The sequence below is a fragment of the Chanos chanos genome, chromosome 9 (assembly GCF_902362185.1).
Source record: "Chanos chanos chromosome 9, fChaCha1.1, whole genome shotgun sequence".
Taxonomy (NCBI): domain Eukaryota; kingdom Metazoa; phylum Chordata; class Actinopteri; order Gonorynchiformes; family Chanidae; genus Chanos; species Chanos chanos.
In genome coordinates, this window is record NC_044503.1 from 6233708 (window position 1) to 6256024 (window position 22317).

A 22317-nucleotide genomic window follows, 5' to 3' on the forward strand; every position below is an offset into this window, starting at 1 on the left:
AAGACCCATGTCCTTACACTTGAACAACTGACCTGGACTCAGGGTTAACTTTTGTAATGCTCAATGATCCTCCACCTAGTGGCCAACAGTCAAAATTTGTCTTCTAAAAGGCAGAACATGCCATCAATGCACAACTCCAGCAGCCAAAATTGTTACTCGTACAAACTGAAGATAAGTTACCTCTGTTGGTCTGCAAAATTGCATAGTTAGTCAAGCTTAACTCTGAAGAATATATGATGTACTGTTAAATTAATCACGACTGTTGAAAGATGCACCCTTTTTAAAAAAAGTACACACAATTATCTGAGCAGACTTTGACTATGTTATTCTCTTTTTTTGTTCACATTCTAGCACAAAATTTAGAAGTGTTCTCTTATCAGAAAACAGTTTATGCATCTTTTGTTTTAAATAAAACGTGATAAACTACATTCAAATCATTATAAATTCAAGATGTCATGAATCTTGAATGATGCGTGAAAAAAGGTCTTATGCAATGCTTAAATGAAAACATGTATACACCAGCTATGCGAAGAACAGTAATCAAGCGTATGATAGCAAAAAGAATAACACGTGGATAGTAAAACAGGTTTTTGCTTTTTTCTTTCTTTCTTTTTGTTTTTTTTTTCTTAACTTATTCCAGCTCATTGTATTCAGCCACTGACACTGATATAGAATGAGGAATTTTGTTTTCTCTTGGCTTGGTATGTTCATAGAATGGAACATACATATACATAACCTCTGTTTCTCTTTCTGAGAATCTCTCTGTAGTTACTGTTTGGCCCTGGTGCATCATTCCCTGCTACAGCGCTCGCTTTAACTCTCTAACTCTAGGGGATTGGCCAGTGAGGGTGATGCTGAGCTGGTAATTGGTCTCTTTAGTGCTGAGTGGTTTCGCGCAGCGTGATGTTGTAAACCAGCTGGTTTCATTACCGTTAATTAATCGAATTAATGTAGCGCCTGGGTGTTCTTTGGTCCCGTTTGCGTCGTTTTATTTCGCGATTCATTATTGTTTTTTACATTTTTTGTTGCCTTTGGTTTTGCTCATTTTGATTGGGCAGCGTACTTAACAGTATGTGGTTTCGTTAATGGAGTGTTGCTAATTTTGTCTAACCAGTGAAGTGCACTGGTTTTTTATTGGGTCTCTCTGGTGCAGTTTAGGTAATGTAGTTTAATTAGCGGGATGTAGTGATGCTATCTAATCGAGTTTTAACATTTGTTGGTGTTGTGGATAGAATCTTACTGGTGTCAGTGGTTTGTCACCTCAGATTATTAGAGATTTTCAGAAATTTGTCAAGCGATCTTCATTTCTCTTTAGTTAAAGTACACTTGTGTGGATTTGTTACTGAGTTTTTCCTTGCTTATTAGCTCAGTCTGTACAAAGGCGTTAGCTGATTGTTACACTCATCATTGGGATATGATTGGATTACTGTAGTGTTGTACTTGACTGGGTGTGAGAATTTTGCTGCATTTTGTTTATTAACATGTTGTTTCTCTCCCCTGGTGCTGCCACCTGGATAAGCAGAGGTGCTCGGTGCTAAGGTGAGATGGTGTGACGCACTACTATGTTTGTTCTCTGCATAAATATCCAAATGAAATCAAATGGATCCTGACTCATCAACTTTGCAAAATGTGTTTTCTCAGGGGCAGAAAGGGGAACCAGGCGAGATTACAGATGTAAGTTCATCCCCCTCCATAATTTGTCAGATTACAGAGGAATCAGCTCTGAGTCAGCTCTGAGTTTACACCATGTTATTTCACTTGTTAAACTGTGTAACTGAACACAGTCTAACAACTGAAGTCCTCTAATAGTATTAACTGTCTCAAAGTTAATGTAGTGCATTAATATTTCATTTGTTTGTTTTGTGTAGGTTGTAGGACCAAAAGGACCTGCAGGCCCCATGGTGAGAATAATCAGATGCAAAGTGGCAGAATGCTCTTGATGTGGTAAAATGCAACGACAATAATCTCCACCAGAGGGTGCTGTAATTCTTCAGATGAGGAAGCTGGTTGTGCTTGGTCTTTTATAGAAGTGCTGATAAACTCTCTAAGATAACCGGCTTTTTGGTATGTGTGATCAGTTGCTCTGACGTTAGTTAATCTGGTCACCCTTGTCTCTTGGCTACTGCAGGGACCTCCAGGAGAGCAAGGCCCACGTGGAGAGAGAGGAGCCAAGGGTGAGAAGGTGAGAGAAACTTCTGCTGTTCTTTTATTTTTAGTGTGTCAGAACTGATTCACTCCTGGTCAGATGTGTTCAGGGATGAAGGTAGCCTGTTAGATGTTCAGTACAAGTTTGATTTTTTTTTTCTTAATTGTCCCATGAGAGGGATTCAACTGATGTCTTCTTTTGGCAACAACTTATTACTTGTCCTCTCAATTATTTCTTTTAACTCTTTAGGGAGGTCCTGGCCCTCGAGGTAGAGATGGTGAACCTGGAACTCCTGGGAACCCCGGACCCCCTGGACCCCCAGGACCTCCAGGACCAAATGGACCCCCTGGACTTGGTGGAGTAAGTGTCCTCTCCTCTCCTCTCCTCTCCTTTCCTCTCCTCTCCTCTCCTCTCCTCTCCTCTCCTCTCCTCTCCTCTCCTCTACTCTCCTCTCCTCACTGTCTGCAGGGCATGGGAAATAGCTTCAGGATGTATTTGTTTACGTAAGAATGACATATGAAAATGTATACTTTGCTGTCTCTGTGTATCTGTGTGCTATTGTTGTGGAGACGATTGTTCATAGCTCTAGGTTTTTTCATTGCTCCTGACTGCATGTGTAATTGAGTGCGTCTGTGTGTGTTTTTCTTTGTTTTCTTTAGAACTTTGCTGCTCAGATGGCTGGTGGTTTCGATGAGAAAGCAGGTGGAGCTCAGATGGGAGTGATGCAAGGCCCTATGGTGAGAGCAAGAGAGAATGAAAAATTTGTATATGTTGTCAAAAATTGACTGATGTTTTTTCATAGAGTCAGTTTATTGGTCTAGTTCTCTAAAATGGATATGGAAAGTTTTGGTCTTGGTTTGGGTTTTGTTGATTAATTTGTATGAGTATGTTCTACAGCTGCTGAAGTGCCTTTTATACTTGAAATGGAGGGTTTTGTGGTCTCATTGCCCCCTACTGGCCTTACCCATGAATGCACCCTTTGTGATGGGAAAACATTAAACAAACCCCCTATTCATTGAAATAGATTCTCTTTGATTACAGTTATAAAACTTAGAGAGTTCAGAATAATTTTTTTGAATAGATTTTTATCAGATCTATTAATTTATTATATTTTTATATTATATTATATTTATATTATATTACTATATACTTCTCTCTCTCTGAACATTGCTTACATTCGAAAATGAAATTCTAATTTAAAAAAAATAGTTTGGTTATGAAGGAACTGCTCAATCTATGAGAAAATGAATTTTTTCCGACTGCAATTTTTATTCATTTAACATCTTCATTCTCAGCTGAAACAGCCAAACTTACATCATAGGTGAAGTTTCACATATTTAACCCAATGCTCGCATGCATGAATAAACAGGCAGTAAATTTGTTTTCTCTTCTAGGGCCCAATGGGTCCCCGTGGTCCTCCTGGTCCTCCTGGAGCTCCTGTAAGTACATATTTGTATGCAGTACAGTGTAAAATAGAAAGCTTACGTGTTTGCTGGGATATGTACTCACATATCAGAAAAATGAGAAGATCTGAGTCATCAATTTTCATGTACCCTTTTATACACAGAGTGTGTGTGTGTGTGTGTGTGCATGTGTGTACACACACACACACTCACACACATATCATATATATCATATATATCATATATGTCATATATATATCTCCAATGTCTGAAATGTCTGAGTGTCTTGTGTCTTTTTGCTGTAGGGCCCACAAGGTTTCCAAGGTAACCCGGGAGAGACTGGTGAACCAGGTCCCGCTGTAAGTAACAAAGACAGTCTTCAGTCTGAGGTCACCAGACTTCACACATCAGCAGGGGCATATTAATTGACCTTAGACACAGTGCTCAAACATTCTCATACACACATTTGCACACAGTGATTCATATATCTATTACTGTCACAGCGAAGGTTCCTCAGCTAACTTTTTATTTGCTTATTTTTAGTGAATCGATTTGTTTAATTATCAATTAAACTCTTTCTCTCTTTCTGTAAAGGGCCCTATTGGACCACGTGGCCCTGCTGGACCTCCTGGAAAAGCAGGAAGTGATGTAAGTGATCTGCTATCCATTTCCTTTAAGCTCTCTTTCTTTCTATCTTTACTACTATCTTTATTTTACTGGTTTTCTCACCTATAGGCTAATCTCTGTCTCTCTCTCTCTCATACTCATCTCAAAGTCTCTCAAGTTTTACTGCTTTGCTCCATTCACTGTTTGTTTACTGTCCTGGACTTTAGTCTGGGCCTCCCTTTGGCTGACTGGCACTTAACAGTGAAGTGCTGTGTTTCTAAAACCAGACAGGTTTCATGGAAAAAAAAAATTATAACTGAATAAGCATCTGTTTATTATGACGCTAAAACAGCTTTCTGCCAAAGCTTTTTGGGAAATTACCTTGTGTACTTTTTTTTTTTTAGTCACTGAAAGAGATTCTTCAGTTTAAGAAAGTATAAACAGACACTGCAGTGTAATGTAGTATTAATAGTTTCTGCACAATTTTTAATCAAATACTGACCAAGTTCCATAACAATGTGCTAATGCATTCTTTTCTCTCCTCTTCTTTCTTTTTCTTTCTGTCTGTCCCTCTCTCTCTCTCTCTCTCTCTCTCTCACTCTCTCTTTCTCTTTCCTTTTAGGGTGAAGCTGGTAAGCCTGGAAAGGCTGGTGAAAGGGGACCACCAGGGCCACAGGTACATGTCTTTGAAAAAAAAAAAAAAAGAGAACATTGATTAGATGGGAATTAAAATACAATCAGCCATTAAACTAAATGATGTTCAGCTGTGTAGTTGTAAAAGGCTGTCATCCTAAGAAACAGGTGATGTTGTTCGGGGTTTCTCTTGATTCACCAATTCATCAAAAGATCATTAAATAACGCGTTCGTGTCTTAACAGGGAGCTCGTGGATTCCCTGGAACTCCAGGCCTGCCCGGGATCAAGGGACACAGAGTGAGTTTAGTCAAGCTGGTTTTAAATCCAGCTGTTTTGATGCTGATGTGAGGGTGTGTATGTGAATACATTTACGTTTCAGCGCTTTTCTGCATGTGACTCTGTGTGTGTGTGTGTGTGTGTGTGTGTGTGTGTACTGGGGTGTTGTTCTACTATATGTTTTTGTTCTTGACATTGTGCATCTGTTTTACAGGGTCACCCTGGTGTGGATGGTGCAAAAGGAGAGGGTGGAGCTGCTGGAGCTAAGGTATTAAAACACACATATTCTTGCACGACACTCACACTGTCACACACAACACTCATACACTCATAGCAGAAACAATACGCACAGAGTAGTTGGCAAATTCAGATGAATACTTAAGCATTTATAAGTACATGGCCCAGCATACATAGATGCTTGAGGCACAACTGTACTATGTATATTCTCAATGTATTTTTTACATATTTATGTTTTTTTTATCTGTGTATATGTATATATGTATCTTTACAGACAGTGCACATAACAGATATCCTTAATTACTGACCACACCCCAAACATGCCAGTTTAATGCGAAAGCACATCTTTACAGGAGAATTAGACACAATGTATATCCTTACACACAGCTAATGCAATGACAGGTATGCCAGTAGAGAGAAAGAAATCATAAAATCATTGAGCCAATCACTAAATCATGAGGCAGGGTACGTATTTATCAGGGTAGATCACATAGGTTACTGTGCTGCCATCATGTGTTTGTATTACATGGTGGTATCCAGTTTTGGGTGTTAAGGCAGCATAAGGATCGCTTTTGTGCCTGCATACTGAATCCTGTCATGTCAAATCTCAATGCTGTCATTAACAGCAAAGGCAAATGAAGGGAAATACCATAGTGCAATGTAAAATACGGATTTGCTCGGTACACGGAGGGCGTTTACATCATGCCTGGAGAATCTTCTATGTTTCATACTCTGTCATGGTAAGACTCTTAGGGACCCTTACCCTCTGTCTTTCTTCTAATTATTGCTCATTGCTTTTCCCTTTCTAGGGTGAAGCAGGTGCTCCTGGTGAAAACGGCGCCCCTGGGCCAATGGTGAGTGGTAGCAGCGTCATTGTAGATCTACTTGATACTTGACAATTTTTGCCATTGCTTACCATATATGTACATGTAAAGTCATTTCCTTTACAGCTACTAGTGAGCTACCTCTGTTTTTCTCCTCTCAAATTTCTCTCCTCTCTCTTGTAGGGACCTCGTGGTCTTCCCGGTGAGAGAGGCCGTCCTGGACCTTCTGGAGCTGCTGTAAGTAAAGCTCCTTGAATCCATCACGGTTGAGGAGATCTTTTACTCAATAGCTTACCCCATTTTCAGCAATCCCCGCAAAATTCTCACATCATAATTTACTGACTCCAAGCCCATCTCCACTCACTGCACAAAACCCCCTTACATATAAAATATCACAGCACTCAGCCCTTACTGAGTACATGAACCGCAAAAACTTACATTACATCATAACTGTAGATTGTGTAAAAAAAAAAAAAAAAACGTAGGTCAAAGGTGTTTAAGCACTCAACCCCTATCCTCTCAATTAACCTTACACAAGCTCATGTCGATCATTTAAAATATGACTGTACCTTACCACGGCTAAATGGAATTTACAGTACTCTCCATGTAACCCAAAACCTTTGTGCCAAGTTACTCAACTTAATTTAACTTGTGATTTCCCAAAACAAACCACCCATCTCATATTTTTGCAGATATCAAGGTGACTTTTGTGTTTTTGTGTCTCTGTAGGGTGCCCGTGGTAATGATGGTCTGCCAGGGCCTGCTGGTCCTCCTGTAAGTATTGAATACGCTATCTTTAATCATCTCTTTGGACATCTCTTTCAACAGTAAAATAAAATGGTTAAACTGCATTGCTGAAAAGAACCCCCCCCCCCCCACCAATTTACCAAGAAAATGACAGTGTAAATCTTCTAGTACCTCTGTCTAGGCCGAGATGCTTCACACTGTATTTAGCTCATTGGGATTATTCATTGTAATCATAATCTTTTCCTTCTGAATGTTTGACTCTGTATTGGCTGTGGTTTCTAGTGTAAGGTAGTAATCTCATAGCAGTGTTGATAAGATAAGGTAATTATACGATAATGTGCTTAACGTGGAATTTGTATCCTAATGTTGTGATGTCCTCCTTCTGTAGGGACCTGTTGGTCCTGCTGGTGCCCCAGGTTTCCCAGGATCCCCCGGTTCCAAGGTGAGCAAGCTGTCTTTCTGACTTTTTATTTAGACTGAGTTTATCTCTGTGAGTCTGGATGCTGGATAGCGGCACAGAGATCGGATCCGCCTCACAACAGACCTGTACACTTTGTCTTGCAGGGAGAAGCTGGGCCCACTGGAGCCCGTGGAGCTGAGGGTGCCCAGGGACCTCGTGGAGAGGCTGGAACACCTGGATCTCCAGGACCTGCCGGTGCAGCTGTAAGTCATCAAAGTACCTTGGAACTGACACCTCACTTTACACCGAAACCCAAACTTTGCAATAAATAACCCCAAACTTTACAATAAATAACCCCAAACTTTGACATGTTCCTTTCCTCAGAATGTGACAATGCACTTTAAAAGAACCTTGAGTTTGTCATTTTTTTATCAAATGTTCAGCCATGCACACATTTTCACAAGAAAAGGAAATTCTAATTTCTTATTTTTTTTACAGTTTATTGCGCAGTTTATGTAGAAACCTCTAATTTAGCCATTCCTTGTCTTAACTTTCAAAGAGAAACCACAAACTGATACGCTAGTCCAGTGGGAATGTGGTATACCATAATGGCATGATGTGTTGTAAAGACTGTCCATCATAAAAAAAATGAAGGATAAGGAAAAGTAAAAGTACACAAATCATAGTTGCTCTTACAATTTGATAAATACTTCGATCATGACATTTGGCAATCAGGTCAAAAATGATAAGCATTGAAAATGCTTTATTTTATAGCAATGATTTCTCATTTTCTTTTGTCACTCCTTCTCTCAACTTTGCCCTCTGTAGGGTAACCCTGGTACTGATGGTATCCCTGGAGCCAAAGGATCTGCTGTAAGTATACACTCTCTTATTCACTACAGTTTAATACTTCAGGCATAAGCTACCAGAAACCACTTTTTAACATATGAAGAGAGAGAGAAAAGATTCAGTAGAAACCTGTTATTGAGTGCAGGCATGACTATTTAACACCCTTGAGCATGTACTGCCTGATATTAATTATAAGATGTGATACCTGCCACTGAGACCAACGCATCATAATAATCTTATCCTAAAGTTATCATAAATGAATTAATTATTTACATTTTTTGGAGAAATGAGATGCATTTTTAAGCATTGACACATCTCATTTTAATTACACTATGTACAGTGCAAGTGATGTATTAATTTAATGGGGACATTGTTGTGCCCTGTACTGTGATATTTGTTTCAAATATTTTTATTGTGTTCCTCTTCAATTCAAATTTACACTAAGAGGGGATAATAAATCATGTTGACTTCATACAGATACACACACACACACACACACACACACACATAAACAAATACACACATACTCAGTAACTCTTTCTCTCCATTAACAGGGTGCTCCTGGTATTGCTGGTGCCCCTGGTTTCCCAGGACCCCGTGGCCCTCCAGGACCTCAGGGTGCTACTGGACCTCTTGGACCCAAAGGCCAATCTGTAAGTGTCCAAGTGTACTCAGCCAAACCCAGAGAACCCATACTCGGGTGTCCACTGCAGTCTACCCCTCATAAATTACAATATGCTGGATGAGAACTGTACTTTCTGTTGACATGTTGTGTATTTGTGCAGGGAGACCCTGGCCTCCCTGGATTTAAAGGTGAAGCTGGACCAAAAGGAGAGCGGGTGAGTCTTACATCATCATCATCATCATCATCATCAGTAATAATAGTAATAGTAGTATAATGGTAGTGTAGCAGTAGTAGTAGTATGATGGTTATGTCAAGCTCAGTCTTTTAAAATGACAGCAGGGTTATATCACATAGAAGTCCAGTCTCTTTGAATTCCCTTGGAATAATTTTGCTTCCACTCATTTTATGCAGGGTGCTGCAGGACCTCTGGGTCCACCTGGCCCTGCTGGAGAGGAGGGTAAGAGGGGACCAAGAGGAGAACCCGGTGCTGCTGGCCCCGTTGGACCTCCTGGAGAGAGAGTTAGTGCAAAAACTTCAACATAATTAACTTGCTATCAGCTACAGTTAGCTATAGTGCATGCAATTGGTATAAATGAGTTTTCATGTCTACATAGGTCTGGAGTAAATCTGCTATAAAAGTCAATGGTTATGAATCCAAGGTTCTTGTAGGTGATTGTTGTGTTTTCTGTTGCTAGGGAGCTCCTGGTAACCGTGGATTCCCAGGTCAGGATGGTGTAGCTGGTGCCAAGGTTGGTCATAAACTTAAGATATGGTTTTTATTTGGATTCCACACGTACCCAAATGCACATGTCACGAGCCATTAAAAACCCTCCAGACCGAATCTGGTCGATAAAATAATACATAGAAATGACATAATACATAATATATATTTATTTACCACCTAGAGATTACGGTACTTTACATCACACAATACAAAAGTTGCTGTGGGTTTGGTTTTAAGAATGTTTATTCTGGGTGTGTCAAAATGAGTCATGTTTCCGATTATCATTTGATTTCTAATCAAAAGTATTTCAACGCCTAAGGAGCTTTTTATCAGATAAATAAAAGTACCGACCTCTGCTGTACCGTAGAACCACAACTCTGACGTGTCTGCCATTGCGCTTTGCTACCATTTTCAGTTTTTCCTTTAAATGCAGATGTTGGCAATCTTTTTTATTGTTGTTTCTTGTTGTCTCTGAGTCGTCTGAATCGTTTTGAATCTCTCCGCATCACAGGGTGCTCCAGGAGACCGTGGTGTTCCTGGGTTGGGAGGACCGAAAGGAGCTACCGGGGATCCCGGTCGCACGGGCGAGCCCGGCCTACCCGGCGCCAGGGTGAGTGTCCAAAGGAGGTCTGAAATTTTGGGCTGTCGTCATAGCGCCCGAATACACAGGGCGGGCCTCTGTCTGCCGAATGGCCGTTCTCCTCATCTTCACTGAAACTGCCAGCTATTGGAAATTGCGTCATCAAAATATTTCATTTTTGCGCCCTCATAAAGTCGCCGTTATCACCCCCCCCCCCCCCCCCGACCCCCATGTGCATTTGAACTGAATTACACTCCCACCGTGCTCGTCACAGAAAAAAAAAATATAATCAGCGTATCACATATTACTCTCTTGCCCCACTGTCATGATCGTCCTATTACACCCTCTGCTGTCGCCATGTTCGGCATGCTTCCCTAGCACATTTAATCGAAGATCTTAATCCTTAATCTTTAATCTGAAATCCTTAAATTTAAATTATATGTAAATCATCATCATCATCATATTGTTTTTCCTACAGTCATTATTCCCTTATTCCATTCTCATGATGTTTCCATGATGAACATGCTGACAGTTATATGGAAAATGTGACCGCTTTCCTCTTGAAATGACTGCATATATAAAACATTTTCATAATACAATTCTGACAGATCATTATTATTTCTACCATCCTTGTGCGCTCATATAGTGTCCTTGTTCTCTGTTAATACTTCAAATACATTTTATTATCACTATGTTAGGGTTTGACTACATTAACATTTTTTGGCACTTATTACACCCACACTACATGCTCCATGCATCTTTTTCACATTTGTAATCTATTTCGATGTAACTGTGATTTATCAGATTTAAACTCTGCTCTCACTGTTACCCCAACACACTCATTACTTTTGTCTTTGACAGGGTCTCACTGGTCGCCCTGGAGACGCTGGACCTCAAGGAAAAGTTGGACCCTCTGTGAGTGTTACATCATCCGCCAACATTCATTGATTGAGGGTATAAACTGTGGTGGATTTTCTTTTGCCTGAGGGCGGAAAGTGGGCTTTCTGTTCTGCCGTCTTTTCACTGACTCAGAATCATCTCACCACAAGACCAGCAGTCACTACACAGTCAGCTCCAACACACATTCAGAGGATATCATATGGGCGCTGCGTAGTTTGCCCAGCAGCGAAATGCGTACATATCTGACTCACTCCAAGTGTATGTGTGTGTGTGTGTGCTCTTGTATGTATGCCAGTTAAGGCCAGTGCTGAGTTTTGGGCTGTGTTTCTCTTTTTTGTAGGGTGCCGCTGGTCAGGATGGTCGTCCTGGTCCCCCAGGGCCTCAGGGGGCCCGCGGACAGCCGGGAGTGATGGGATTCCCTGGACCTAAAGGAGCCAATGTGAGCCATGTTTTTTTTTTTTTTTTTTTTGTGAGCAGCGCTCTGTCTGCCGTCAAACACCCACTAGCTGTTTGAAATTCAGGCTGCAGGCTGTGTTTGTGTGAATGCCACCCCAAAGCACCCTGCCAAGGAAAAATGTGGGATTTTTTGTGTGTTTGTGTGTGTGCAAGAGAGAGATGGTGAGAGAGCGTGCGTTTGTGTGTGTGCCTCTGTGTGTCTGTGTGCGTGTGTGTGTGTGGAGGAGTATGTGTATGTGTGTGTTTCTTTTGCTCTGTGTACGTATATGTTTGAATGAGTGTATTTGTGTATGTGATGGTATTCATGATTTGACATTTCAGTTGTCTTGACTGTTCCACAAGCTTGCTCAGAGCGTATGACTACACTGGGCTAAATGTTTCTGTGTGTTGGTGGACGTATATCTCATCCTATCTCTGTGCCTGTCTGACTCAGGGAGAACCCGGTAAAGCTGGAGAGAAAGGACTTCTCGGGCCTCCTGGTCTCAGAGTAAGTTCTCTCTTCCCTCCTCCTCATTTATCTGTTCACGCTTATTCACGCTAAATCATTCATCTGTCTCTACCACCTGCCATTTCTCTAGATTGAGTTCTTTAAGGAATAAATGCAATTTTAAAATATAATTGCCAGAGTTTTAGTTTCATACAGGGCCAGAAGCAAAACTGAAACAAATCTTGCTTTCACGGTTTATCAGCATAAAGTTCACAGAGACATGACCCTCTCAACAACCTTCCATCAATAATGTCACTTTGTGAATCTGTTCACCTTAAATGTCTGTTGTGATTAATGAATTAGAGGAGAATGATGATTAATAGTTTGGATCGCCTCCTATTTAGGATTATGTAGCAGTTTGGTACCTTTATCGTGATTAACAGCATAAAGTTAACACCTCTCTCTCTCACCTCTCTCTCAGGGTTTGCCTGGTAAAGATGGTGAGACTGGAGCTTCTGGTCCTCCTGGCCCTGCTGTAAGTGAATCAACACATTACCCACAATGCATCACTCCTACTTCATCTGATAGTGACATTACTTCTTCATTAAAAGAATTGAAAGATGTGTCTTTGTCATTAATGTGTATCCTGTTCTGGGTGCTGATGTCTGTCTTTTGCCATTTCAGGGTCCTGCTGGAGAGAGAGGTGAACAAGGTGCACCAGGACCATCTGGTTTCCAGGTGAATATTGATCAAGTCAGATCCCTCACAAACATCAAACGGCTCTTCAACCATGGGCGATAAATAAACAGAGATGTTCTTAGAAGGCATACAGTTAAACCATTTTAGTTACTTTGTTTTCCACTGCCTTTTGTTTCTATGGTATTGCAAGTTGATTCACACTTCTCTGTTTCTCCCCAGGGTCTGCCTGGACCTACCGGACCCCCAGGAGAGGCTGGAAAACCTGGTGACCAGGTGAGAACTCTTGTGACATTTCTGTTGTGTGTGCCCTGGGAGCTGAAGATTAGTCAAGTGTCATATGCGATCAGTCTGTATGTTAGACCATATGAAAGAACAGTCATGAGTGTGTGACCTTATGAGAGGGTTTAGCGCTACGTATATACATATATAGCATATATACATAGACAGCATAGACAGCTATGTATATATGTATATATATATATACGTATATACATATGTATGACAGCATATTTATTAGTGCTGATGTCCAAAGTCTAGGAACTTATTTTTGTGTTTGTGGGTGAATAAGACAGCATTATGAATGCGAACTTTGTAACATGTCAGAGCATTTATTGTGAGTAGCTGCCTTAACCCCTGAAGAGAGTTGCTTCTAACCCACTTTCACTCTCTCTGTCTATAGGGAGTGCCCGGAGAAGGTGGAGCAGCTGGCCCAGTTGGACCCAGAGTGAGTTCACATTCTTATACCACTTGACATGCACCACATTACTCTTACGAATATGGTTAAAACCACGTGAGTTTTACTGAGATACACGGAACAGATATAACTCCATTGCTCTCTCTCTCTCTCACTGTCTCTGTTAGGGAGAGCGTGGATTCCCTGGTGAGAGAGGCAGTGCAGGCCCACAGGGTCTCCAGGGACCTAGAGGACTTCCAGGAACACCAGGAACTGATGGACCGAAGGTGAGACAATCATTACCGCAGAATAAACGTCTCTCCCATGCGTCCAGTCTCTGTTCAGGTGTAGTTTCCTCATAGGTCTTCGTATAGTGGTACAGTGCTATCCTCAGCATGTGTTCCTTGATCCACTGCTCAGACATCTTGGCTCATATTTGCTCTCAAATCCAATTATATGTCTGTGTAAATTCTCTCATATTACCTTATATCCCTTCATATGTCCTCTAGTATCACCTCATATAATTCCTCATACAGTCTCATGTCGCTCCTCATATTGTCCCCTGTTTGTCACATCTCTTCTCATGTCCCATCATAAATGTATGTCCCTATATCTTCTTGAGTCAAACCTCATATAACAACATTCTTTGTACTATTCTTTTTTATGTATTCCCATAGTCTCATATTTTATGTTTCTTCTCAAAAAGCATCATATATTTTCCTTGTATCCTTTCATATTCTCCAATATCTCTACATCCTGTATTTGCATCTCTTAATGACAGTTCATGTTTTTTGTCCTATTTTGTCCTATTCTGTCCTGTCTCCTGTCCTCATATATTAACATGCATTTAACATACATTTTGTCAAATACTGTCAGTGTACTGCTAGAGTGTCTTTAGTCATTAATTATAGCTCTTGACCCACTTTGTATGGCTATAGCGATTTGGGATTTAAAAAAATAATGGACACCTGTCACCAACTCATAACAATAATAGATGCCTGGATCCTCATTGAACCATGTGATTAGAGATATGATGTACCAGTTTCAGTACGACAGCTCTTGGCTGATCTTAACATCTGCCTAGATGGTTTTTTTTTTTTTTTTAATCTCAGTTTCTATTTTCCTTACCTAATATTTAATAACGTGATGTTTTAAAGCGATTTCTTATTTATCTGTGGTCTTTGATAGGGAGCAATTGGACCAGCTGGAGCAGCAGGAGCTCAAGGTCCTCCTGGTCTACAGGGCATGCCTGGAGAGAGAGGTGCTGCCGGAATCTCTGGGCCCAAGGGTGACAGAGTGAGTGTGAAACCGCGATGTACCGACACCTAAAAATTCAAAACAGGCGTTCGTCTCCAAACGAGTAGTCGAGCAGTGAAGAGCAGAACTCAAAGCGCACTTCATCCTAGTTATCCAAAGAGGGGACGAAGAGCTTGACAGCCCAGACAGTGGAATGCAAAAAGCTGTTCCTTGTTCTTGAAACAATCCTCAGAGACTGATCCATGAGTAAGAGGCCCAGAGCCGTAGGCGTAAAGCGTGCTTGATAGGAAAAGTAGGATGCTAGAGGAGACCGATGTTTCATCACACACTTCTTCAGGGTCGAACTCATTAGTACATCAACTGTCTACTAGAGCTTGATTGTTTTGGTCCTGATTGTTCTGAATGGTTGTTGTAATTGTTTGATTTGATTCATTTTTTTCCCAGGGTGACAGCGGAGAGAAGGGACCTGAGGGTGCACCAGGAAAGGATGGAGCAAGAGTGAGTGCCACAGTTTACTACAAATCAAACCGATTCGTCGGTCAGAACAAGCGCCATCGAAACACGTTCGGAAGCAGTACATACACGCTGAACTCTTGTCAGTGTATATTGAATTCATCATCTGTTTATTCTCTGTCTATTAGGGTTTGACTGGTCCTATTGGCCCACCAGGTCCTGCTGGACCCAATGGTGCTAAGGTGAGTGTTTTGCCATTTCCCTGTTCATGCTGTGCATATGGTTATATTTCATTGATTAAGTGAGTAAAATGTCTTACTCACCAATATCTCTCTCTCTCTCTCTCTCTTTCCTAGGGTGAAACCGGTGCTGTGGGCCCAACTGGATCAACTGGAGCTCGTGGTGCCCCCGTAAGAGATTTCTTGTAACACCAGCACGTACATTTACACATCCCTCCCATTGCTTCAGCTATCACCATGACAACACACCAACGCACAACCACCCTCATAGTTTACGCTGAGCCTATCAACTCATGATCATGAACAGTTTACTCCCCAGTTTTGCCATCTTTTGTATCCTCTAATGTGTGCTCTCTTGACCAGGGTGACCGTGGAGAGACTGGCCCTCCTGGGCCTGCTGGCTTTGCTGGACCTCCTGTGAGTACAACTAAATTGTCCCCATACCAGATCAACTTGTGATATCACAATTATTAGAACACTGAATGCCATTAAGTTGCAAAATTGATTCTAGTGACGCAGATTTCTTATGCATCAGTGAGAAAGGCTTTGATATTGATAGAAGCCCTAAGAATGATGTAATTGAGTGAATTGAATTCCCTGTTAATGGAGAACCTGCTGATATCGTATTATTGCCTAAACTGAAAAGCAAAGGATAAGTCACAATGAATTTCATAGAAAAAATGTTCAGTGTCAGTTCAGTGTCTAGTGTGACATTTAGTATAATCAAGATTAGTCTTTTCCTTATTTTTGGTTGTGCTAGTTGTGATTCACCTCAGAATACAGTAAAGATGCACTGTGTGACATATTTTTGCTACTAGTAACTCTCAAACCAGCCTTGACCTTTTTTGGTAGCATGAATGTTTGACCATTACTGAATGTATTGGTGGTGTTTGTGATTTGGTCAAAAACCTAACCTGATGTTTACAAGAATCTGCTTTATATTTGGAGGCCTTAATAGTAACAGCAAATACATTTACATAAAAAATAAAGTTTGTTTTTTTATTTGGCCTTTATATCTCATTATAGTACGGAAGTTACAGCTGAGCAGTCTTAGTTAATATATGTTGTTACTATTCAACAATTTTCATAAGCATTAGTATTACAGCATACAGACATTTTCAACATGTAATTACTATCATACCGATAGAAACCGAATTAACTGATTAATTACACTGCACAAGTCACTGCTGTCTCTTTGGCTATTATTTTTTGCATCTCCACAAACACCATGCATTTATACTCGGAGAAAAATAAAGCTTATTTAGACGTAAAACACTCTGATACACTTTGAAGCATTTTGGACCTTTTGGACGCGAAGAGTCTACCTCGTCATGAATCCAAAAGCTGTAAAGATGACTCTGTTTAGAACATCTCAGTGAATAGACATTGAGTAAGAAATGCCAGTGCTCTAACTGTTGATGCTGATCAGAAGCTCTGCACTCTGCTCTGTTTCAGGGCGCTGATGGCCAACCTGGTGCTAAAGGTGAGCAGGGAGAAGGTGGTCAGAAAGGTGATGCTGGTGCCCCCGGACCTCAAGGACCATCAGGAGCTCCCGGCCCAGTGGTGAGATTTTTTTGTCTTCTAACTTTCCTTTGTAATTTTTCAAATTGCTCCTGATAATCAGATTATGAGAAAGTGGTGAACACAGCAAGTGTTACCGTAATATGCCGTTCAAGATAAACTGTGAATTTGTAGAAAGACAAATTTGTTTTCCATTTAAGAAATAACACATGCTGCCACTTCAGCATAAATATTTTTTAGATGTTCTGTAATATTGTAAATTTAAGTGAAATTTATTTCTTTGTTGCCATTTTTTTAGGGCCCAACAGGTGTTTCTGGACCTAAAGGAGCTCGTGGTGCACAGGGAGCCCCTGTAAGTGACCACCTCGCTAAAAAAAGCCATTCTTCTCATTAGTTTCTGAGTGATCTGTCTGCATTAACCCATGACATTAAAATCCATCCCATTTAATAATTTAATTTTTATCAGTATATTAATATTCAACATATTCAGTGTATTAATGTAGTAATGTTAGTGTAGTAGTAATTTTAATTGCAGTAGGCCTAATTTGTTGTCTCCTCTTTTTCAGGGTGCTACTGGTTTCCCAGGTGCTGCTGGTAGAGTTGGTCCACCAGGCCCTAATGTAAGCATGCTTTTTCCACTTATAAGTCTCTCATCAAATTCAAAGTAACGACATGCTGTACAGTCCATTCTACCTTCAGTAAAGCTACCAGTGTAAATGACCATGTGGTTAAAATGCAGAATATGCAATGATAATATGAGATAATGTGTATATAGTTTTGCAAAACATAATCAAATCCACATTTTTTTTTTCATTCGTATGCCAAATGTCCCGTCCCTCTTAATTCTCACTCCATTATTCCTTCATTCTTTTTATTTATCCCTTACATTGTTCTTCATCTGTTTTTTTCAGGGTAACCCTGGTCCTGCTGGCCCAGCTGGTCCTGCTGGTAAAGATGGTCCTAAGGGTGTTCGTGGTGATGCTGGTCTCCCAGGTAGACCTGGAGATGCTGGGCTGCGTGGTGCTCCTGGATCTCCCGGAGAGAAGGGAGAGGCTGGAGAAGATGGTCCACCTGTAAGACTCAGATACATTTTCTCCCTTTTTAACAATTTACACCAGTTTCCACCCAGTAAAGAATGCTTCTTCGGATGGAGCAGACAATTTTTCTAATTGTCACATTTTCCTCATCATCACTGCATCCCTATTCATTGCTTTCCTTCTCTCTCTCTCTCTCTCTCTGTCTCTCTCTCTCGCTCTTTCTATCTCAGGGACCTGAAGGTCCAGCTGGTCCTGCTGGTCTTGCTGGGCAGCGTGGTATTGTGGGTCTTCCGGGTCAGAGAGGAGAGAGAGGTTTCCCTGGACTTCCAGGACCTTCTGTGAGTATCCTGACCTCTCTGGCCCCTCATCTCCCAAATGTTACCACTCGTCATCACTACAAATAGAAAATGAACACTGGAGATAAGTATTCCTGAGAAATGTCTCAGGATTTAGGTGAAAAAGGAATTTCAGATTAACTATGTCACAAGGATGTGGTTCTACAACTTTTTCTGTTTAGCTTTGTGTGGAAAAAAATATTCAAATTCCACATTTTAGGATATGTTGAGTGTGACCCAACCTGCTTTTCAGCTGATTGAGCTCTTGTTGAATCCTGCATATGTCAAGTCAGAGGACCGACTGAATGTCACAACTCCTAAGAGGGAGACAGAGTAAAATTTACTGTATTGATTTTCGACCAAATTACTCACTTACCTGCACTGAGTGTGTCCTAGCTTTTCATTCATCCACAGTTTTGAGGACACCGATAGGCTGTAAAAAGTGTAACATGCCCGTAGTTGAGTTAAGGTGCTTTTTAGTACCTGCATTATTGGAAAATAATTCTTTAGTCTGTGTAACCTCTTTTACTGGGTCTGGATTAAATTACATTAAAATCATTTAATTCTAAGTAAAGCTAGAAATATTACTTAAAGTGGTGCCCAGCAAATGAGGTATTTTTTAAAACATATTCTTTTAATTTTATTTAACCAATGAAGTTTCAGATGAACCAACAATATTCGCAATGTTTTTCATATAATGTTTTCCATTAATGACACATTTTTAAATACACACAATCATACATACATAAACTGACTGATTATTAGTTGGATAATTTAGTTAATTAATTGAAATACCTTGCTGACATAGATATAGATTTGTACACACATGCATAAAGTGACTGGTTTGTCAATAAGTGTATTAGTTGATTATTTGATGGACGGATGAGTTACTGACTGGATGGCTGACAAATACATAGACATATGGATGGATAGATTGATTATGCTCTTTTTCTGTAGGGTGAGCCTGGGAAACAGGGAGCTCCTGGTGGTGCTGGTGACCGTGGACCCCCTGGCCCTGTCGGACCCCCTGGTTTGACCGGACCTGCTGGAGAACCTGGAAGAGAGGTACTGCACTGATGTGACCAACGCTTATTTTATGGATGTGTTGCGTCATTGATACATTTTCTTACCTCACTTCATGCCTCTTTCTGTATCTTTCCAGGGCAACGCTGGTGCTGATGGTCCACCTGGCAGAGATGGCGCTGTTGGTGTGAAGGTTAGAAATAAATGAAACAAACGAGACAGTATTACTGTTTAACTCACTGAGCTAAACCGCTGACCTAAATTGAAGTTTGTAGTGTAGAAGCCAAGAGAGCTGACTGATGTATTGGTGGAATCATTTTATCTCCCTTGTAGGGTGAACGTGGTAACACTGGACCTGCTGGTGCTCCCGGCGCTCCTGGTGCCCCTGGAGCTCCTGGCCCCGTTGGTCCTCTGGGCAAACAGGGAGACAGAGGAGAGAATGTGAGTTGCTCTTGCTCAAAGATGAAATCTCACCTCTACCTTCAGATCTATCGCACCAAGATTATTAACAATCCAACACAAACATACGTGACCTGGTCCACCCAGCCAATATGATGTAAAAACGATGTGCACCACCTCAATGCCCAAATTCACAACATTCACAACATGAATCACCAGCTCCATCATCACTAATGTCAGCATCACCTGTTCAAGTGCTGTCAAGACTAGCATTGGCAATTTAAGAACAACTAGCAAAGGCTTGACAAGTTCTAATGTTCCCACGAACAAAATCACCAGTTCAAACATTATCATTACCAGTATCACTAATTCAAAGATTTTCAGCATCTGTAGTACCAACTCAGTCATCACCTGTTCAAACGTTAGCCAGCATCATTAATTCATTAATTCAAACCGTGTCAGCATCACCATTTCCAGTTCAAGTATTACCATCAGCGTCACGTTTTTAACATGATCAGAATTGGCATCACCAGTTTATATGTCACCAACAGAAACACAGCCATTTCAAATGACACCAAAACCAGCATCAAGAATTTAAACCATACCAATGCCAGCCTTCCATTGCCAAAATTCAAATGTCACCAACACCAGCATCTCCAGTTAAAACATTACCAACACCGACATCTCCAGTTCAGATATTATCCACACCAACACCATTTTATCCAACACAAACATTACCAACATCAACATCGCCAGTTCAAAGATTAATAACACCAGCATTACCAATTCAAACATGACCAACGTCACCACATACAACAATCCAACAATCAACCGCCAAATTTCATCCATTTACCAACATCACCATCACCATCACCAGCATTTCCATCAACAACACCACTTACACTCATCTACACCAGCACTGACAACATCAAAAATAATTTGAGTGTGAGCTCATGGACATCATCACTACAAATTAACCACAGCATCATCAGTGCCGTAATCATTTTACCGATACTGACGTTAACATAGCCACATTATTAACAATGTTGTCACTACCGTATCACCAGCTGTACTGATTATTTTCATTCACGTGGTGTATTGTAATATTTGGACTTCGGACAAATTTCAGGTCATGGGCTGAAATCTTAGGCTTAGTACCCTTTTATTATTTGTAATTTCTCCATTTTTCTCTTTTAGGGTCCACAAGGACCTGCTGGACCTCCTGGACCTGCTGGAGCTAGAGGCATGGCTGTGAGTATTCTGAAAAATCAACAGGGATTAGGAGTGTAAAGTTCAAGGTTGGGGTCAGAATTAAATTTAGGCGAAGGAGTATCAGATTTCACATTGAGATTAGGATTTAGAAGGGATGTGCTTGGGTGGAAGGAATTCTAATCCACATTGTGTTCTCTGGAAAAGGTTAGTCAGTTAATAGTAGAACAGGGATGCTAAGGATGTATTAAAAAGTGATAGTTTGAGCGCTGAGGTTGGGATAAAACCGAGGGATTTGGATCGCATTATAGGATCTTGACTGGGAATAGATTTAGGATTACATAATTCAACATAGACTGTAGTGTTAGGATTTACATTATGAAGTTTGGGTTGTAATAGGGTTTTGCTCAGAATAACAGTTTAGATTAGGCAAAAGTAATTCTAAGTGTTTTCTAAAGTTTTTGTTATTAAAGTCCAGCAGAAGAAGAATTAAAAGGTTAGTCTTGGTGGTTGTATTGGACTGACACTTTCACATGTCTATTTCAGGGACCCCAAGGTCCTCGTGGAGATAAGGGAGAAACTGGCGAGGCTGGTGAGAGAGGACAGAAAGGACACAGAGGCTTCACTGGTCTGCAGGGTCTGCCTGGACCTCCCGTGAGTTCTGCCAACTTATTTTGGATATTTTTAAAACAGGGATTGGGCAAGTGTGTGATGTGAAACCGTGCTCTTATTATAAGGGTGGCATAATTCTGTGTGGAGTTTCACTTCTCCACATATATAACTTTAGCTGGTATTTGGTTGAATTATTCTTAACACTGTTGTTTTTTAATTTTCTACTATATTGATTTTTTGACTGTATTGTTTATTTGTATATTTTTATGCTGTTCATTGGCCAAGAAAGATAAACAGTGGTATTATATCATTTATTTACAAGTGAGCTTGGCTGAGTTTTATGAATGTCAGTGTTTTTTTTTTGGAGTTTGGTTGTGCTTTTTGATGATTTCTCTTTCTTTGCTCCTCGTAGGGTTCTCCCGGAGACCAGGGTGCTGCTGGACCTGCTGGACCAAGTGGAGCTAAGGTGGAGTTCAGCCTCCATCACACTCACAAAAATGATGATCATGATGATCAGTGTGATGATCAGTAGTGATGACATTGTCAGGATCATTAACGGCATCATTCACCAATGCATTGTGTTTGAAACAATCAATAATGAGGGCACCAAACATATACCCCATTAGACTGCTATAGAGACAAGTCTTGTATGATATGAATTGACATCATGTTGGTTTACTTATCTGGTCAAGAGTTTTTTTTTTTTTTAAATTCAGTATGTTTTTAGACAAAATGGCTTTGTTAGAATAACGAAGTGAAGGGAAGTAAGTTCATGATGTCCTGTTTATCTGTGCAGGGACCCCCTGGACCAATTGGCCCTGCTGGAAAGGATGGATCCAATGGCCAACCTGGACCTATTGGACCTCCAGGACCTCGTGGACGCTCAGGAGAAACTGGCCCAGCTGTGAGTTAGATTCCACGATGAGAAACACACACACACACACACACACACACACAAACTAACACATTAACATACTACACACACTACAGGAAGAGAGACATTTAGTTTGTCACAGCACTTTTCCT

General features: G+C 40.7%; 1 protein-coding gene across 1 annotated transcript in view; it reads left to right on the plus strand.

Annotated features, from left to right (window-relative positions):
* col2a1a (collagen, type II, alpha 1a) overlaps nucleotides 1-22317 on the plus strand; it is a 28770-nt gene that overhangs the window by 3272 nt on the left and 3181 nt on the right. Inside the window, exons 3-50 of the mRNA XM_030783792.1 lie at nucleotides 1523-1539; nucleotides 1642-1674; nucleotides 1869-1901; nucleotides 2129-2182; nucleotides 2396-2506; nucleotides 2806-2883; nucleotides 3541-3585; nucleotides 3855-3908; nucleotides 4144-4197; nucleotides 4778-4831; nucleotides 5033-5086; nucleotides 5280-5333; nucleotides 6112-6156; nucleotides 6310-6363; nucleotides 6856-6900; nucleotides 7262-7315; nucleotides 7438-7536; nucleotides 8102-8146; nucleotides 8677-8775; nucleotides 8908-8961; nucleotides 9159-9266; nucleotides 9443-9496; nucleotides 9983-10081; nucleotides 10913-10966; nucleotides 11292-11390; nucleotides 11841-11894; nucleotides 12316-12369; nucleotides 12519-12572; nucleotides 12753-12806; nucleotides 13213-13257; nucleotides 13395-13493; nucleotides 14395-14502; nucleotides 14908-14961; nucleotides 15105-15158; nucleotides 15273-15326; nucleotides 15519-15572; nucleotides 16611-16718; nucleotides 16975-17028; nucleotides 17243-17296; nucleotides 17588-17749; nucleotides 17944-18051; nucleotides 19006-19113; nucleotides 19211-19264; nucleotides 19405-19512; nucleotides 20668-20721; nucleotides 21226-21333; nucleotides 21704-21757; nucleotides 22088-22195. Of these exons, the coding sequence (XP_030639652.1) occupies nucleotides 1523-1539; nucleotides 1642-1674; nucleotides 1869-1901; nucleotides 2129-2182; nucleotides 2396-2506; nucleotides 2806-2883; nucleotides 3541-3585; nucleotides 3855-3908; nucleotides 4144-4197; nucleotides 4778-4831; nucleotides 5033-5086; nucleotides 5280-5333; nucleotides 6112-6156; nucleotides 6310-6363; nucleotides 6856-6900; nucleotides 7262-7315; nucleotides 7438-7536; nucleotides 8102-8146; nucleotides 8677-8775; nucleotides 8908-8961; nucleotides 9159-9266; nucleotides 9443-9496; nucleotides 9983-10081; nucleotides 10913-10966; nucleotides 11292-11390; nucleotides 11841-11894; nucleotides 12316-12369; nucleotides 12519-12572; nucleotides 12753-12806; nucleotides 13213-13257; nucleotides 13395-13493; nucleotides 14395-14502; nucleotides 14908-14961; nucleotides 15105-15158; nucleotides 15273-15326; nucleotides 15519-15572; nucleotides 16611-16718; nucleotides 16975-17028; nucleotides 17243-17296; nucleotides 17588-17749; nucleotides 17944-18051; nucleotides 19006-19113; nucleotides 19211-19264; nucleotides 19405-19512; nucleotides 20668-20721; nucleotides 21226-21333; nucleotides 21704-21757; nucleotides 22088-22195 (3314 nt within the window). The remainder of the gene's footprint in view (nucleotides 1-1522; nucleotides 1540-1641; nucleotides 1675-1868; nucleotides 1902-2128; nucleotides 2183-2395; nucleotides 2507-2805; nucleotides 2884-3540; nucleotides 3586-3854; nucleotides 3909-4143; nucleotides 4198-4777; nucleotides 4832-5032; nucleotides 5087-5279; nucleotides 5334-6111; nucleotides 6157-6309; nucleotides 6364-6855; nucleotides 6901-7261; nucleotides 7316-7437; nucleotides 7537-8101; nucleotides 8147-8676; nucleotides 8776-8907; nucleotides 8962-9158; nucleotides 9267-9442; nucleotides 9497-9982; nucleotides 10082-10912; nucleotides 10967-11291; nucleotides 11391-11840; nucleotides 11895-12315; nucleotides 12370-12518; nucleotides 12573-12752; nucleotides 12807-13212; nucleotides 13258-13394; nucleotides 13494-14394; nucleotides 14503-14907; nucleotides 14962-15104; nucleotides 15159-15272; nucleotides 15327-15518; nucleotides 15573-16610; nucleotides 16719-16974; nucleotides 17029-17242; nucleotides 17297-17587; nucleotides 17750-17943; nucleotides 18052-19005; nucleotides 19114-19210; nucleotides 19265-19404; nucleotides 19513-20667; nucleotides 20722-21225; nucleotides 21334-21703; nucleotides 21758-22087; nucleotides 22196-22317) is intronic.